Source organism: Sarcophilus harrisii, chromosome 2, assembly GCF_902635505.1.
Source record: "Sarcophilus harrisii chromosome 2, mSarHar1.11, whole genome shotgun sequence".
Classification (NCBI taxonomy): Eukaryota; Metazoa; Chordata; class Mammalia; order Dasyuromorphia; family Dasyuridae; genus Sarcophilus; species Sarcophilus harrisii.
In genome coordinates, this window is record NC_045427.1 from 150,391,633 (window position 1) to 150,410,701 (window position 19,069).

At 34.2% G+C, this 19,069-nt stretch overlaps 1 protein-coding gene across 2 annotated transcripts in view; it reads right to left on the reverse strand.

Moving 5' to 3' along the window:
* CFAP61 (cilia and flagella associated protein 61) overlaps positions 1 to 19,069 on the reverse strand; it is a 324,804-nt gene that overhangs the window by 96,384 nt on the left and 209,351 nt on the right. For both annotated transcript variants that reach the window (XM_031951049.1, XM_031951048.1), the window contains one exon: positions 8,861 to 9,035. In XM_031951049.1, the coding sequence (XP_031806909.1) occupies positions 8,861 to 9,035 (175 nt within the window). The remainder of the gene's footprint in view (positions 1 to 8,860; positions 9,036 to 19,069) is intronic.

The following is a 19,069-nucleotide window of genomic DNA, read 5'->3' on the forward strand; positions in this document are numbered from 1 at the left end:
GTTCATCATGATGGTGTAGTGGATAGAGTGCTGGGTCTGTAATCAAGAAGAATTCAGTTCAAATCTGGCCTCAGACTAGCTATGTGTCCCCTCAGTTTAACACAATTTATCTCAGTTTCCTTAAGTGTAAAATAGGTATAATAATAGCACTGACCTTGCAAGGTTGTTTGTAAGGATCAAATGAGAATATTTGTAAAAAGTGCTTAGCACTGTGCCTGGAACAAAGTAAATTTTATATAAATGCTTATTCGCTTTTCTACCCTTCTTTTCTCCACAGCTCCATTACACAAAAGATCACATCCTTTTTTTTTTTTTTTTTTTTTTTTAACTTCAGAACAATTATTGCATAACATTCAGATGTGGGAACAGAAGAGTATAGGGGAAAGAATTAAGGTTCCAGTGAGAGTTTTAACCTGGATTAAAATCTTAGCTCTGATGCTTATTATTTGTGTTATCTTAGTCAAGTCATTTAACTTTCAAGAACCTCAATGTTCTTACCTGACAAATAGAAAAATTGTACTAGATGGCCTCTGTAGGTTCTTCTGTAAATTTATGATCCTATGAACTTTGCTATGTATTGTGCTAAATATGCTTGCTGTGAGGATGAAAAATGATACTAATTCCTCCTCTAGGTAGGGGGAAATGACATACATACATACATACATAAAATTAAAATATAGGTTAAGATATCCTAAAAATGGAGGAGTGGTACAAGACAAAAGGATAAAAAGATCACCTATAATTTGGACTTCAATGTAGAAGAAATCAGTATTGAATTGGAAGTCAGAGGACTTGGGTTCAAATCCTAATTCATCCACATACTATCTGTATGACTCTTGGGACAAATAATACTCTATGATTAGGAGGTAACATCTGAACTTGACTTTAAAGGAAGGAAGAAAGAAATCCATTTCAGATATGGGGGTGGGGTAAGAGAGGGCAAGACAATACTGGGGAATTTTGAGTAATCCAGTTTGGTTGGAATGAAGGGGAGAATGGTGGAAAAGTCTGAAAAGAAAATGTAAAATTAGATGTTGGAGGGGCAATCAGTCAACATGCATTTAAATGCTTACTAAGTGACACATACTGCACTAATCAATGGAGATCCAGAGAAAGAAAAATATACCACAGGTGCTGCCTTCAAGGACTTCGGGGGTTCAAGATAGTTAAGGAAGGAGAGTATAGTCACTGTATGGTAATGGCCAGTTAAAGAACTAGGGTGTTGGAAGCAATGGTAGTAATTCTGAGAATGAAGAACAAGATTGATAGTATAACCAAGGGAAAGATGGAATGATAAAAGATCCCATCAAGGTCATCTGATCCAAACCCTAAATGGCTTCTGAATTTATCCAATTGAATAATGAATATTAGGGATGGTTTGGGTGAGAGTCATGCTTGGGATTATGGGATTGTGGTGTAGTATTTTAAATTATTTTTTCAGAGGTCATGGACAATAACATGGACAATTAACAATAGTTAATATTGACATCAGACTGATTACATATTTGGCAGCCAAAGATGAAGAAACTTTATACTGTCAATAAAAACAAAACCTTAGGTTGACTGTGGCTCAGTTCATAAATTTCTAATTGCAAAATTCAAATTCAAATTGAAGAAAGTAGGGAAAGTCATCAGATCATATAGGTATGGATTAAATAACACCCCTTAAGAACAGAAAGTGGAAGTGATGAATAGATTTAAGGGATTAGATCTGGTGGAAAGAAGGCCAGAAACTATGAATGAGATTTACAATATTATACAATATAAAAATAGCACAAAGAAAAAAGGAGAGCAAGAAAGAAAAATGACTAATAAAGCTTTACAAATAGCTGAGAAAAGAAGGAAAGGGGAAGGAAAAAAGGAAAAATATACCCAAATGAGTTCAGAATTCCAGAGAATAGGAAGGAGAGATAAGGTTTTTTTTTTGTTTTGTTTTTTAATGAGCAATGCAGAGAAATAGAAGAAAACAATAGAATGGAAAAGACAAGATCTCTTTAAATTGGAGATCTCAAGAACTTGAACAGAAACAGAAGATATGAAGAATGTTCAAATTACCAAACAATTACCTCATTTCATATGCCAGAAAAATTATGTTTAAGATTCTGCAAGCTATATCTCATCAATATGTGAACTGAGAATCACCTGAATAGTTTTCCAAAAAACAGAGGAATTAAGAGACCAAATTGCCAACATTTGCTCAATTATGGAGAAAGCAAAGTAGTTTCATAATTTTAAAAAATTATCATTGACTACATTAAAGCCTTTGTGTGGATCATAACAAAATATGAGAAGAATTCAAAAAGATGAGAATACCAGTTCATCTTACTTGTCACCTAAGGCATCTGTATGTCGACCAAAAAACATTTAGAACCAAACATGGAACAACTGATTAGTTTAAGATTAGAAAAGAAGTATTACAAGGCGGTATATCATCACTTTATTTTATTTAAATTTTATGCAGAATACCAGGACAAATCAAAAGCCAGAAATAATGTTGCCAGGAGAAATATCAACAATGTTAGACATGCAGATACCATTCCAGTGGCATAAAGTGAAAAAGAATTGATAAGGGTAAACGAGGAGAATATAAAGATTAGGGTGAAAAATTAACATTAAAAAACAAAAACTAAAGATCATGCCAACCGGTTCCATCACCTCTAGGCAAAGAGAGGGAAAAGAAATGAAAGCAGTGTCAGATTTTATATTCATGGGCTCAAAGATCCCTGCAGATGGCTATTACAGCCATAAAAACTGAAAGATGCTTGCCCTTTGGAAGATAAGCTATGGCAAATCTGGAAAGCACGCTAAAAAGGAGAGATATCACTTTGCTGACAAAGGTCCACACTGACAAAACTATGGTTTTTATAGTAGCAATGTATGGCTGTTAAGAACTGGACTATAAGGAAAATTGAGTAGAACTGACACTTTCAAATTAAAGTGCTAGAGAAGACTTTTTAAAAGTCCCTTGGACAGCAAAGACATCAGATCAGAAAATACTTAAAAGAAATTAATTCAAGGGCAGGATTCTGGAAGATGGCAGAAGTGACCAAAAAGAGAACCCTGACACAATAATGCAGGACATAATCCAAGAAAATTGTCCTGGAGTGATAAAACACAAGAAGAAAGTAGAAATAGAAAAAATCCACCCATCACTGCGTCAAAGATATCCTTTGTGGAAAACACACAGAAATATTATTGACAAATATTGAAACCCCTAGATCAAAGAGAAAATCTTGCAAGAAACAAGAAAAAAACTATTCAAATACACTGTAGCCACAATTATAATTGTACAAGACTAATCAATTGCCACAATAAAAAACCACAGGTCCTTGAATCATATATATATATATATATATATATATATATATATATATATATATACAATCAAAAGAACTAGGCCTATGGCCAAAAATATCATATTCAGCAAAATTATCTATAATTTTGAATGAGAAAAAATGGGCATTTAATGAACTTGCAGATTTTCAGGACTTTCTATCAACCAAACCCAAATTTAACAGAAATTTGAAGATATGAGTCAATATGAAAGATCAATTTTAAGGAACTTAACAGGGACAAACTACTAAAACCCAAAGAGATGGAGCAGAATATTTTTCAGCTGCGGCAACTTAGAAGCTCAGCAGAAAAGATGGGAGTCCAGAGTGCTGCCCCAGCCCCAGCCCCAACCTTGCCCAACCTCTGAATCAGCAGCAGAACTGGAGCTTCCAGACCTCACACTCAGAGCTACCAACAGGAGCTGGAAGGCCAGCAGAAAAGGTCTGTGAGACCAGGGAGGGATACAAGCCCAGCACAGGCCCGGCCCTGGCCCCAGCTTCATTGAGGCAGGACCTCTGCATCAGCAGCTGTGCTGGAAGCTTCTGCACCTCTCAGCCAGGCACACCAGGGAGGGCTCGTGGTCAGATTTCTAGAAGGAACAGCTGCCCAAAACCTCCGAAGCTTGGGACAGTGCATCCTCCACCCTGGAAACAGAGCCCTACTTCAACAAAGAGTTAAAAGCAGAGTAATAGGCTAGGAAAATGAGCAGAAGACAAAAAAGTTTCTGATCATTGAAAGTTATTATGGTGACAAAGAGAATCAAAACACACACTCAGAAGATAAACAAAGTCGAAGCTCCTGTATCCAAAGACTCTAAGAAAAATAAGAATTGGGCTCAGCCATAGAAAAGCTCAAAAAGAACTTCGAAAATCACATAAGAGAGAGAGGGGGAAAAAAAAAAATATATATATATATATATATGGATGGATGGTAATAGAAAGGCATATTGGGGGAGGGAATAGTTAGTAGCAAAACACTTTTGAAGGGGGACAGGGTGAAAGGAGAGAGAATAAATGGGGGAAATACAATTAACAATAGTAATTGTAAAAAAAATTCACAGCAAGTTTTTCTGATGGAATATTATAATTTTCTGGGAAATGAGCAGGAGGCTCTCAGGGAAAAAAAAAACCTGGGAAGTCCTCTATGAACAAAGTAAAATTGTACTATATACAAAGGAATAGCAATGTTCTGGGATGAGCAGCTGTAAATTACTTTGTTATTCTCAGTTGTATCCACAACTACTCTGAAGGATTTATGATGAAAAATCCTATCCATACTCAGGGAAGAAACTAATTGGATCTGAATATAGATCAAAGCATTCTCTATTTCTCTCTCCATTTCTTTATTTTTTCACTTAATTTTTCTTGAAGGTTTTTATTTTCATTATGGTAGGAGATCTGTATTTTTTTCATAACTTGACTTTTATAGAAATGTTTTATATAACTTCATATGTGATTTCTTAATTGTGGGTATGGATAAGGGAGATAACCTAGAACTCAAAAATCTTTTTTTAAATAACTTTTTATTGATAGAACCCATGCCAGGGTAATTTTTTACATTATTCCTTGCACTCACTTCTGTTCCGATTTTTCCCCTCCCTCCTTCCACCCCTTCCCCCAGATGGCTAGCATCAAAAATCTTAAAAACAAATTATTTTGAATGTAACTGAGGGAAAATGTTAAATAAACAAAATTAGAATTGAAGACTAAATAGGAAAGGAAAAGAAATTAGAATAGAAAAAGTGGTTCAAGAGAGAAAGGAAGGATGGAAGAATCATTGCAGGTAAAGGACAGGGTCTAGAAGAAAGAGTGGAAAAGATAGACAATTGCAAAGGTATTAATATTTAGCTCAATAAGCTACCTACCAGTTTAACAAGCTAAATATTTAAATATTGTAAAGTTGCTAAAATCTTTAAATACTGACTTTGGCATTTATTGCCTTGAACAAATCAATTTATCTCTATGAGTCTTACTTTCTTTCTCTATAAAATGAAAAAAAAATTAGGATAAGATCTTTTCTAAGAGCACTTCTAGCTCTATTCCTTAAAAATCAAATGAAAGTATTGCACATAAAGAAGTTTTGTTATTGAGAATATTATTGAATATTAATTTACTTTGCAAATAGTTACACTGGTTTTCCCTATTCGAAATTTCTAGAAATGCTTTGATTTCTCAATACTTTATTTGAGTAATCATCTTCACAAATATTAATACCAAAGAATTAACATTTTAGAACAACCTAATAACTTAATATTGTAAACTTAAAAAATCATCTGATGCTTTTTTGCTAAGTTGTAACATAAGATTTCTATGACCTTAGCATGACCTGTTTCATTATGCTTTGCAAAAAAAAGAAAAGAAAAGAAAGAAAGAATACATTAGACATAGTAACAAAAGCTTTGCTTGGTGATTCATGCACTGGAATTTTAATGTTATAATTTTCTTACAAATATGCTTTTAATAAGTCAGTAAACTGTATTTAGCTAGAGATGAAAATAATTGATCCATTTCAAGCTATTAAAGCAGTTTTTTTTTTTTTTTACCTTACTCCCAACCATAGCAGATGAATTTTAATTAGTTTCAATTGTAGTCATAAAATGTTATAGTGGAATTATTAGGCTGCTGGATTTTGTCAGAAAAACCCCATGGTGAACTCCATAGTATATGTTGTATATTGTTTTGGGAAATATTTATAATAGCAATTTAGGCTATCTTCAACATACAGTCCAGCCATTCAAATAGTTTAGTCTCTCTCCCTTCCTTCCAGCTCCCTTCTCTATGTTGTCTTTTCCCATTAGAATGTAACTTCTTTGATGTGGGAACTATCTTGTTTGCTTATATTTCTATGCTGAGTGTTTAGGACAATACGGGCATGTGAAGTACTTAATAAATGATTTTTTTTATCCATCTATCATCTAGTTATCTCTGCTATCTCTTAATTATGTGTCTCTCTACCATCTAATATCTTTTTATTTATCATCTATCTTTCCATCTATTATCTGTCTCTTGATCATCTATTTTGATCACCTACCTATCATTTATAAGTTTCTATATCTATTATCTCCCTATTATCTACTATTTGTATAGTATATACGCTGACCTTGATTCCTTTAGAAAATATTTCATTCTTATCTGTTGATTTCACCACAAAGCAACAATTGATTTTTTGAGATAAGTTATAGAGTAGATGATGGGGTAAAGATTGTGAGTGTCTTTATTAATTCATAGGACAGAAACTGGCATTGGTTCTGATATATCACTGGTATAGGGAATTATCTATATGTATTTTCGACCGATAGAAAATTGAGGGGTTGTGAGTAGACTGGCAGTTGCAATCTTATTTTGAAGACAACTTAAAAGACAAGAGAGTGTTTGGGTAGAAGTACATAAGTTCAGCCAGAAGATAAAGGTCTGGAAATTGCTGATTTTAAAAAGTCAATGTATTTAGAAAAGGAAAGAATGGTATTGAGAAGAAAAAAATTAATTATAATAAAAAATGTCCACTCAAAAGAAGGCATTTCTCCTGTGTTATGAAACTGACATGAAGAGAAAGCTGGAATTGAGAGGTAGAGCAATATAGTAATGTAGTAGCTCTCAACTCCCTAACTTTAGTTCTAAACTTTTGACCATAGAAAATTCCCAAGAATTCTAGTATACTTATATATGAATGCCATAATTAGAATTAATTAGTTAGAAACACTGATTCTAAAGTCTCCTATCTAAAGATAAGCCAATAGAACCATGCACAAATTGACAAAAACAAAACAAAACAAAAAACCGTTTGTTAAGTTCTCACTCTATGCTATAGATTTTGGTAAGCATAGATAGGAAAAAAACAAGAGAGACCCTGCTCTCAATAAATTCAAAATCTAACGGGGGGAGGCAACACATATAATAAAGATCAATTGCAAGGCAGGTGGAAGGGTCCCGAAGTCTTAACAGCGTACTGTGTGATGGCAGGTCATCTAGCAGTGCTGGGAATCTGCTGGGCACAAGGGCAGGGCAGATGGGAAGACCTAGAGGTCCTCCATCAGTCACTGACTTGCCCAGCCTATTCCAATCATGTAAACAGTCAAACCTAACTCAGTTTTGAGTAAACTCAATACAGAGACAGTCAAAAGAAGCAAGCAAAGTGGCCACTGAGGTGGCGAGTCTTTCTGTCACCTGGCTGTCCCTATCATGCATTGATGTAATATGTATATTTACAAGTAGGTATATAAACATATTTGCAGAAAGAGAGACCAAAATAGAGACAGAGAGGGGGTGCATCCTCCTGCCACCTGGCTTCTCTATCATGTATTTTCACATACACACATGTATGTTTGTATGTATGTGTGTTTATATACAATGCACATATTTATGTGTATATAAATATATATACGTGTTGTACACATAAACATATTCATACATGGAAACAGTGACAGAAAGTGAGAGAGAAAGTAACTTCACTAGGTAAGCTTCCCCATTTCATTTATAAAATGACAGAGTTGGCCTTGTTGCGTTCAAGGTTCCTCCAACTGTCGATTCCAAAATCAGTTGTAAGTTGGACATACTTTATATATTAGGCTACTGATTTTCATACTTCAGAGCAGCTGATTTATGAGAATTAAATAAGCAAACAGAACATTCTTGAGTTTGACTTTGATAAAAATCAATAATTATTTGCCCCATACCCTTTTGCTTACAGCATTCATCCAAGTATTTGTATACTTGTAGATCACAGGACAAGGATTAAGGGTGACTAAAGTGTTCTGGAAAACTCAAAAACTATATAGTTCACAAATTTTCATTTATTGCTGATCCCTTTTAAATTTCTCACCAAAGATAGACGGCTATACCTTATTTTAATGTTTTGCCTTCTCCCTCTCCCCATCCTACTACTTTTTTGAATCTTTAGATCAGGTAGACAAAAAGTATAACTAACTGAACTCTCACTGGCATTTTTATTTTGTCAAATTTCAGTGAAATCTAAGGTAAAAGCAATTGGTTGAATAATGGATACTTTTGTACATATTTTTATGTATTCATTTTAGCACAAAAAGTGGTATGCAACTTGAATATGTACATCTGTGTGAGCTATTCTATAGATAACACTAAAGAAGAGGACAATGTATTTTGAAGAGAAAAATAAAGCTCTCCTAATTTAGACCTCCTGTTTTTTCTAGGTCTTTTTAGCTTTAGAAAAGCAGACATATTTTTCATATAATTGCTAAACATGTTTGCTTATTAAATTATTCTTTAATTAGTTAATGATTTTAGCCAAGCTTTGCTCTTAGGATATTCATTTTGTGGCATATAATAATTATAGATAATTAAACTATCTCAAGCCTTTTTTCCCCCAGCAAACATTCTGGGTGTCCAAAAATGACAACAAGTTGTAAATTAATCTGGAAAACAAAGCATGACAGATGAAAGATTTGGTTGGAATTAATTAGACAGTAATTATATGCTGAACTAGATGAAGAATGAGACTCATTATAGAAAGAAAATACTGCTCTGAAAATGTTTATAGTTACAAAAATCCATACCTTCTGAAGGAATAAGGTTCTCCTTTATCCATTTCAGTGCCCTTAAGCAATCTTCCTCATCATTGAGAGTGAAAAGATTAGAAGGGATTTGGCCAGTGTATCTTTGCTTGCTGTCCTTCTTGATCTCTCTGTTAGTCAATAGTTTAGTGATGTCAGCTCCTGTGGGACATGGGACCTGAGGCAAATATATCAAGAGAAACAATATGCTAGATGATGACATAGTCATTCTAATGCAGAAGTGACATGAAGAATGGCTAGAATAGGTATGTTCCTCTAAGAGTGCCATGAATAACCCTTGACAGAAGAGGTAATTAGTGATAAACTAAAAAGAAGTGGTGGGCTATAGTTCAAGAAAATTCAAATATAGCTCCTACAGTCTACAACTCTTTGAAACTTTGCAATATATTGTATTATGACTTGGGAGAGGGAATGAGAGAGAATAAACATTTAAATAACACCTACTATGTGCCGAGCTCTTTGCTAAATGCTTTACAAATGTCTCATGATTCAGGCCAGTTCCAATGATCAAGTAGTGATGAGAGCCATCTACACTCTGAGAGGCGATGGAAAATGAGTGTGGAATCACAAGATAGCATTTTCACTTCTTTTGTTATTGGCTTGAATTTTATTTTCTTTCTCATTTTTTTCCTTTTTGATCTGATTTTGCTTGTGAGCAAGATAATTATGTATGTCTATATTGGATTTACATAGATATATTTATCATATTTAACATAAAAATAAAGTGAATACTATGTACCATAATTTTTTTTAAATGTAAAAAAAAAAGTTAAACGTCTCATTGGATCCTCCCAACAACCCTGCAAAAAGGGAGGTATAGATATCATCCTTATTTCACAGTTGAGGAAACTAGGTTTAAGTGACTTCCTTAGGGTCATAAATTCATGAAGATATATTTGAGCTCAGGTCTTCCTGATCCCAGCCCCAGCACCCTAGCTAACTCACCACACTGCTGCCTTTCTGGCTTGGCAGCCAAAGCTGGTCTTTTACCTAAGCAGCTTCCCACCCCTGCCTGGTATAATTTGGAGGGAATGAGAAAGTTTCCTATCTTTCCCCATTGACCTCCTTGGCATCTGAAATTCTCACCATCACCATCATTCCCATGCTGTTTCCTAAAGGCTCCCATTAAAAGGCAATTATGTTACCTGGGAAGCCTAATATGTCTAACAGATTAACAGCCATTAACACACCAGCACAATTAGTTTATTAACAGGGCAGAGCCAAAGGGGATGGGACACCGTGCAGGCAAATTCGAATGAGGGAACAGGCACAACTATCTGGGAGATAAGGGCTGGAAGATACAAAGGACTGGGGTGCCGGTGAGACTGCCACCAAGGGAAGGAAAGCACTGAAGATCCACAATTTTCTCTTTGACTGTTCTCATCTGCAGCTGCCAGGTATAAATTTTCCGGTCCTCTGCAGATGTGCTCACTGCCCCAGCAGCTGGATGCCGCAGTCTTTGCTGCTTATAACATAGTATTAAAGTCAATTTCTATTTTCTTAAAAATTTATTCCGTTGTCTTTCCTCATGGGTAGCTTTGATTGGATGGAAATAGAAATCTTGGGACTAGAGCATGATATTAGTTAAAACTGGATTGGGGGATTTAAAATGGTAACTTCCCCTCTGCCATGTCAAAGTACATTAGGGGCTAGTCTTCATTTTAGTCCTTTATCTCTTGGTCAAGACAAGTTGGGCAGTCCTACACAGGACAACCTTAAGGATTCTGGATTAAAGAGTAGGAAGAGACTGTGTCTAAAAACAAAAGATCTTTTGGAAAATAATTTCAGTTTCTGGGTGTGTTGAAAAAGGAAACTATTGCATGAACTTGAATTAGCATTCTAGCTTTTAACACCCTCATACTACTTTTCAATTGAATGGAAAGTTCAGGAGAACATGTTGAATTTTATTTTTTAATTCCTTGTAACACAGGATTAATTTGACTTCCTTCTTTGATCTCAGATCAGAATGGTATTTTCTCTGGCTCCCACAGGGCAAAGTAGACTCCTGTGCACCCCTCATGGAATTTCTGCAGCTGCTAATGTTGGGATTGTTGGGCACAATTGAGGAAGCACCAATGGACAGCTCACCCTTACAGGGAAAATGCATACACAAGCCTTTAATATGTACAGAAGCAAGCAAGTGAATCCAGGAGAATAATATATATATATTTGTCAACTTTTCCCCTGTCTTGTAAACTCTGGAGAGTGTATAAAACCCTGCTCTAGCTAAGTATAGAGGAAAAGGTACTCATTCCTCTTACCTATGGGACAATTAAAATATTCTCTTATTATTATAAATAAGGGAGGAAAATGTTATTCAATATACTATTCACAAAACTCCTCAAAAAGAACATTTTGTATATAATTTTGGGGTAACTACAATGAATTAAAACAATAGTCTTAAATTTTTATTTAAATTATTAAGGAAAAAGGATTTTTTGAAATGTGAAATGAAATGGTTTTAAATTAATTTGAATCCAAGATATAATGTAGCCCTACTTTTGGGGGTATTATTAAAATGTCAACCAGTTCTGCTTATGGAAAATACCTATTTTTTGAAGATAACCACAAAAACATATGTTTTAGAAAGATACAATTAGAGAAAAGATTTTCTTTCTGTCAAAATGGACCTATATTTTTATGATAATCTTAATACTTATTAAATAGACAACCAGTTGCTTTTATCAACATGAACAATATACATAATAGTGACCATAAGTCATTACAGTTTTGAAATCTTAATGGAAAAACAGAAGAGAGGCTGGTAGTACAAAAGAAAATGGAATTTTAGTCACATCAGATCACTTTAGTAGTCATACTTTAATGAACCAGAAAAAAAGTCCTTCATATAAAATTATTATAATGAATAACAAATTGACAACCTTTCACTTTATAAAACGCTCAGTGTATTCCCCTTCCACATAGTGGGTACAGTATGTTAGAAAAAAGTAGAGGGAAAAGAACAAAGTCTAAACTAAAAATGAGTTTACTACAGTTGCAAAAGTATAATAATTTCCCCACAATCTATATATAAATTCCTATATGGTCTAGCATTCATGGAGTTCTCTGTGACCATTGCTGTGGTATGAAGTAGGGAAAACGTCACTGAAGGACAAGGTTTTTGTGATGTAGGATGACATTTCCCACATTATTAGGGCAGACAAAGTGGATAATAATAGTTGAAAGACTGAGTCTAAAGTAAACTATCCAGAGCTTGGTAGAACTCAAGTAACAGGCAAAGGTCCCTGTGTGGAGAACTAGCTATGGTAGCGTACAAATGTAAATAGCAATAATAAAAGTAATGTTAAGGGTATGAGTGTTTTGTAATCAAGACACTTAAGCCATACTATCTATCCCAATAGAGTGCTTGCTGGCACCAAGAGCATGTTTCTAGCCAAAATTGTTAATTAGCTCATCAAAATGGCACCATCTTCGTTGAGGACTTCTTTTCAATTTGATTCACTTTAACAGGCATTTATTAAACGTCAATTGTGTGTGAAGTGTTATAATAGAAAATGGAGATACAAGGCAATAATGAAACCGTCTTTGCCTTCAAGGAGCTTCCATACAGATGGATACAGATAAATAAAAAGAAAGCATAATACATGGAGAGGGCACTAAAAATTGGGGGATCCAGATAAACTTTGTATAGAAGATGGTCTTTAATTTTGAAGGAAAATGGAGATTCTAAAAGGCAGAGATGAAGACAAGGTACAATCAGGCAGGTGGTGCTTGAAATTCCTGCTTCCAGGCAGGCTGAGGCTGGCGGATTGTTTAAGCTCATGAATTCTGAGATAAGTGAGCTCAAGTTAAGAACACATTCATCCTAAGTTCTTCCCAAGATGCTATATCACTAGGAGTGAGGGCCACTAGATGCCCAGTTGGAATTGGAGCAGATCAAAGCTCCTGTGCTGATTAGTAGTGGAGTCGAGATTGAATGGCTCTCCAGGTGTGGGGACTATCTATGTAAGGGAATGAGGTAGGAGAGAGAATGTTTTGCACAAGAAGCAGCAGTGCAATTTGACTAGAATAGAAAGTAATATGAAAGCAAGACTGGAAAAGAAGCTGGAACCATATTATGAAGGGTTTTTAATGCCATGCTGAAGAGGTAATAAGGAATTACTAAAAAGTTTTGATTATAAGAATGATGTTTTAATAGCAGATTTTTTTTTAGCCTCCCTCCCCAGCAATCATATTAGATAGTTTATTGGACCTCTATTTTATTCCAATTGATATTAATCAGTTTAATATGATTCCATATCAGAACCATTATAGTAGGCATCAAAACTATCAGCTGCATATTATAAATTCATTTACTTAATCAAAGGAAGCTAGAGGGCCTCCACCCTTGTTTTTGTGTTAAGGTCTATTTACTAGCCTGTTGGTCAACCAATGAGAGTCTGTTATTTTGTGTAGAATCTCCTGGAGGCTCAAGAGCAAGGTCTATCCACCCATCAGACTCTGAAGTTTTGGCCTGCTCCATTTGTATTGCCTGGGTATCAAAAACTATAAAGTCCCTGGAGGAAGATCTTGAATTGTGGTTCACTTTATTAGAGGGGACCACGAAGCCTTTAATGCCATTGGACAATTTTGAAAATCCCCAAATAATTCATCTTGTAGATTAAAATATAGATTTGAGATTCAAGGTATAATCAATATATAAAGTACCATACAAAATTTAATGTTAAATTATTCAAATTACTTCTAGTAATTTGAAATTGGGTAACTGATAAACAGTTTAATGAGTTAAGTCATTTATTTAGGCTATGAATAGATTGATACTGTCATTTGTTCATTCCTTCATTTTGTTTATTTGGTATTTACTAACCTTGCATAGCTCAGTCATAAGGTCCTTGTTCAAAATTCCAAGGAACTATGCCCATAATCCCAGCAATTGTGAAACTATAGCTGTCAGTTTTCTTGAGCTCAGGAATTTTAAGTTGCTGGGGGCTATGACTACGTGGTGTCCATGTTGTTTGGCAAAAATATGGTTGAGTGCCTGGTATTTATAAATGGTACTGATAATGGCCAATGGTACAAAAAGGTTGAGTGCTTATTTCCTTAATGCCAGAAATATTTGTATAAGCTTATTTGTATAAGGGGGTCGGACCACAGGCTAAAAATTTATTAAAATAGGTCATTGTTATAAAAGTTAAATTTCAGCATAGTCTCTGATCCAAAATATAGATATTAGAAGCAAGAATAAGTCCATTGCTGCCTACATGAGAAAGCCAAACCTTCTCTAAATATAAAGAAAGGTTAAAAACTTCTCTCTCGACTATTGTTTTCTTCACAATCCTATTAGACCACACAAATTGACATTGCAACTGATAGTATCATCCTCCAGAGAACTCATAGTATGTATCCTTAATTAGGAGGATGGAGCAATAATCAGTTGTATTTCTATTTTCTGCTCTTATACTAAATTAGGTCAGCCACATGTATTTCGAAATTTCATTCTAATATTTTTGGCTTTCAAGTACACATTGTTTTTCATCTTTCTGATTCTATACACCAAATCATCTATTTAGAAAGCTGCTAAATGATAAGACAAATAGATGAAGGAACCTGGTAAATTTCCAAAATCTCCTAGCGTCCTGGGATAGATCTATATTTTAGGAATATTAATTTTTAGCAACTATGTGGTGGATAATTAGAGTGCAGACTGCAGGCAGGAATAACAACCAGGAAGCTACTAGAGTGGTTCAGACAAAATGTGATGAGGACTTAAAATAAGGTAGAAAATGTGTGAACAGAAATAAAGTGATGGCTATGAGATGAGTTGTGGAGGCAGAATCAATAAGACTTGGCAATTCCCAGTGTGGCTGAAGGAAGGGGAAGAGTCACAGGAGAGAAGGATTTCAAAGCAAAAGAATACAAAGCATAAATAAGCGCTCAATTACTGGAGTAGGTTGTTCCAGCCTGGATAAGCTGTGTTGTTAGCACAGTATGGAAGGTAGTGCAGCTGAGCAGGGAGGGAAGGAAAGGAGCAGCTAGAATCAGCAATCCTGGAGTACACTTGTCTTTTTCCCGTAGTGAGCCTGGCTGCAATAAGAGTGAGTAAACAAGTATTGATTAGGTGCTTACAATGAGCCAGGCATTGTGCAAGATGGGAGGGATGCAGATGCCAGCAAAAAAAGACACAATCTCTGCCTTGAAAGGAAACAGGAAGATAAAGGACCCTGACAGCAGAGCATGGTTTTGAAGTTAAGCAAGTCAGTAAGAATTAGTAAGATTTCCATTCCTGGTCTTTGTACATTAACTCATATTATTTATGCAGAACCTTGTAGTATTTGGTGGTAGAGAGCAAACAGGACCTCCCCCAATTAGCCTCAATTATTCCCAGGTGGATTTCTCTTTGTATTTATGAATTATTCTTCCCTGGTCATGTCCCTGGAGAGGTCTAGGTACTGGATTCTGCTGCTGAGGTTCCTGAAGTCTTGAACATAGAGAACACGAAAGGAATTTAGTGATAACGAACAGGTCATAGGTTCTCAAAAGCTATTCTGCCTCCGTTTCCTCCTCTGTCAAATGAGGAGGAAAATAACCCCTATCTCCCAGGGTCATTGTGAAGATCAAACAAGATAATCACTGTCATACTCAGCACTGGAACATACTAAGTGCTATATAAATGTTCGTTCTCATGAATCATGCTCTCTCCTTTGCGGGTATCTGTGTCAGAGTTTGGGGACTCAAATTCTCTCAGATCTTGGACAATTTTCGGCCTTCATTTGATTAATTGACTTAATCAGACTTTTAAATTAATATACCATACCCTGTAAAGACTTAAAGACATCTGTCAATAAAAAGTTACTATAATAAAAAAAAAAAGACTTAAAGACAATGGAGAAGGATAAGACTTGGTGAAATAATAAAATGGGACTCAAAATTCTTGCTTTGTGTAGGTAATCTCTATTACTGTATGTTTTTTTCTGCCTTTGCTGTGATGACAGTACTCTTACTAGAAAAATATTTGGTGATACCTGATTGTTAATTGGAATCTTAGCTGTAGATAATGCAGTTCTCTTTGACAGTGTCAAGACACAAAGGAAATAATAATAGTAGTAGTAGTAATATTTAACATTTACGTAAAACTTTAAAGTTTTCAAGACACTACATATTTTATCTCATTTGATCCTCATCAGATTTTAAGCCTTCTGTTAGAACGAGAACTTGAGATTATCTAGTTTTACTTAGCTATTTTATAAATGAAAAAACAGTCTCATGGAGATCAACTGACTTGCTCAGTCATACAAAGATAGAATGATAAAACCCGGCTTCCTGACTCTAATCTAGAGTCTTTCAAGATTACATCATTTTGTTCTTTAATAATCAGAATCTTATTTGATCCTGATCGATAACCACCCTAAGAAATACTTCAGAATCACAGAATCTCAGTATTGAAAAGCACCTCAGGAACCATTTGCTCCAGCAGGAACAAAAATTACCCCTTCAATACCCTATCTAGTGATGATCTAGTCTTTCCTTGAGGACCTCTAGTGAGATGGAACTACTCTTATAAGACTGATATTCTACTTTATAAAATTCAGTTTTATTTTCAATTCCAAAACTTCTCACTCCACCTGCATTTGTTATTTTCCTTGTTAACTCAGCCAATCTGATGAGCATAAGGTAATGCCTCAGAGTTGTTTTAATTTTAATTTCTCTAGTTATTAGATTCAGAGCATTTTTTTTTCTCTGTATGACTACTGATAGCTTATTTTTTTCCTCTGAAACTGCCTATCTTTGACCATTTATTAATTGAGGAATGATCATATTCTTACAGATTTAACTAAATTCCCCTATATAGCTTGAAATGAGCCTCCTATCAGAGAAGCTTGCTACAAAGATCCCGCCCCCCCCCACACACACACCCTTTCCTGCTTCTTTTTATCATTTTACTTGCCTTGGATTTATTTGTACAAAAACTTTAAAAAATTTATGTAATCAAAACTTGATTTTGCCTTTTGTGAATTTTAATCTACTCCACTCATTTGCTTCTGTATGTTGTGCATCCAATCTTTCCCACTGATCAATCTATTTCTTATCCAGACTAACTTATTTTTGATAATTATGGCTTTGTAGCATAGTTTGAGATTTGGTACTTACTAGATCCCATTCCTTCCTATTTTTTTCCTTTAATTCCCTTGTTATTACTTATCTTGTATTACTCCAGATATTTTATTATGGTTGGCTATCCTTATGAAGTAATCCTCTGGACATTTTAGAAAATGCCATTTATGGCACTGGATACTATCTAAAGCAGCTTAAGTAATATGGTCATTTTTATAATATAAACTAGGTCTACCCATAAGCAATTAATATTTCTTCAATTATCTCAATCTGTTTTTATATGTGCAAAGACTATTTTATAATTGTTTTGATACAGTTCCTGTGTGTGTAATGACAGGTAGATTCATATGTATTTTTTTTTACTTTTTGTTATTTTAATTGGAATTTTTCTTCCTGCTGGATTTTTTTGGTAATATACAGAAATCTTGATCATTTATATGCTTTTTATTTTGTATTCTATAATTTTTTGTTAAACTTTGAACTTTAAACTTGAAATGAACTTTGTTCATTGTTTCAATGAGTTTTTTTTTAGTTAACTTACCATGATTCTCTATGTTAGATGAACTAACAAATCTGAAAAACCATTTTTTCCTTTTTTGCTTATACTTATTACTTCAATAATTGTGTTATTGCTATAGCTAGCATTTTTGGGCACCAGATTAAATAGTTATGATTATAATGGACATTCTTTCTTTACCCTAAAGCTTAACGAAATGGTCTTTAGCTTGTCCTTGATACTAGTAATGCTTGCTCTTGGTTTTAGATTGATACTATGTATTTTTCCAAAAAAACAGTTTCTAGGTTTATTAATTCAATGTTTTTTTGCTTTCAGTTTTTTTTAATCTCGCTCTTGATTTTTAAGATTTTAATTTTGGTGTTTAGTTGAATATTTTTGATTGTTTTCTGTTCTAGTTTATTTTTTTTTTAGTAGCATGCCCAATTAGTTGATTCTTTGTTATTGAAAGTGTTATTTTTCCCTCTAAATACTATTTTGGCTGAATCCCCAAAATTCTGGTATTTTTTTTTCATGGCTGTCATTATCTTTAATGAAACTGATTAATTTTATGATTTTTCTATGACCCAGCCATTCTTTAGGATTAAGTTATTTGATTTCCAATTAAATTTTTTTATGCTTCAAAGACCCTTTATTGAATATACTTTTAATTGCAGAAAAATCAGGGAAATGTGCACTTAATATTTTGCATAACTTTTTTATTTAAGTTATTCATTACCTTTTTGTTCATTTTTCATTTAGATTTAAATTTGAGAGGAGCAATTTACATCACCAATATTATTTTACTGTCTATTTCTCTATGTAATTCATTTAACTTTTCCTTTAAGCATTTAGAAGCTATGCCAGTTAGTATATCTATCTATCTATATAGTGTGTGTGTGTTTAATATATATATTAATCCATTATTTATGGAATTTTTGAACAAAATATAGTTTCTTTGTTAATCTCTTTTATTTAGAATTTTGACTCTTGCTTTACTTAAGATCACAAATGTTACCTCTCCCCCCCCCCTTTTTTTTACTTCAGTTGAAACATAAAAAATTATTTAACCCTAAGTGTATCTGTTTCAAGTGTGTTTCTTGAAAACATAATATTGTTGATTTTGAGTTAATTCAATCTGCATCCTCTTCCATTTAATGACTGAATTTATCCCATTCACATTCAGTTTTGATTATTGTGTATCTCCCTCTATCTTATTCTTACACTTCTCTTTGTTTCCTATCCCTTCTTTAAGAGTTTTGCTGTACTTCTGACTAATTCTTCTCTATGTTCTCCCTCTTCTCCTCCATTCCTTTAACCCCTTTCCCTCATTTTCACTGTTGAGTGAAGTATATTTGGTTTATATATGGTTTTTTCTCTCTTTTTCCAGTCCAAATATGAAGTTCAGGGGGTGAAGTTCAAGTGTCACCAGATTTCTCACATTCTTTTCTCCTTTTTGTAAAGGTTTCCATTTGTGTACCCCAGTTATGTGATAATTTGCTCCATTCTTCCTATATTTTCCTTCTCCCAGTGTATTATTTTTCAACCTTTATATTCATCTTTTAATATCACCAAAAAAATAAAATGATTACTCCCAGATCTTCTGTTTAATTACATTCCCTTTA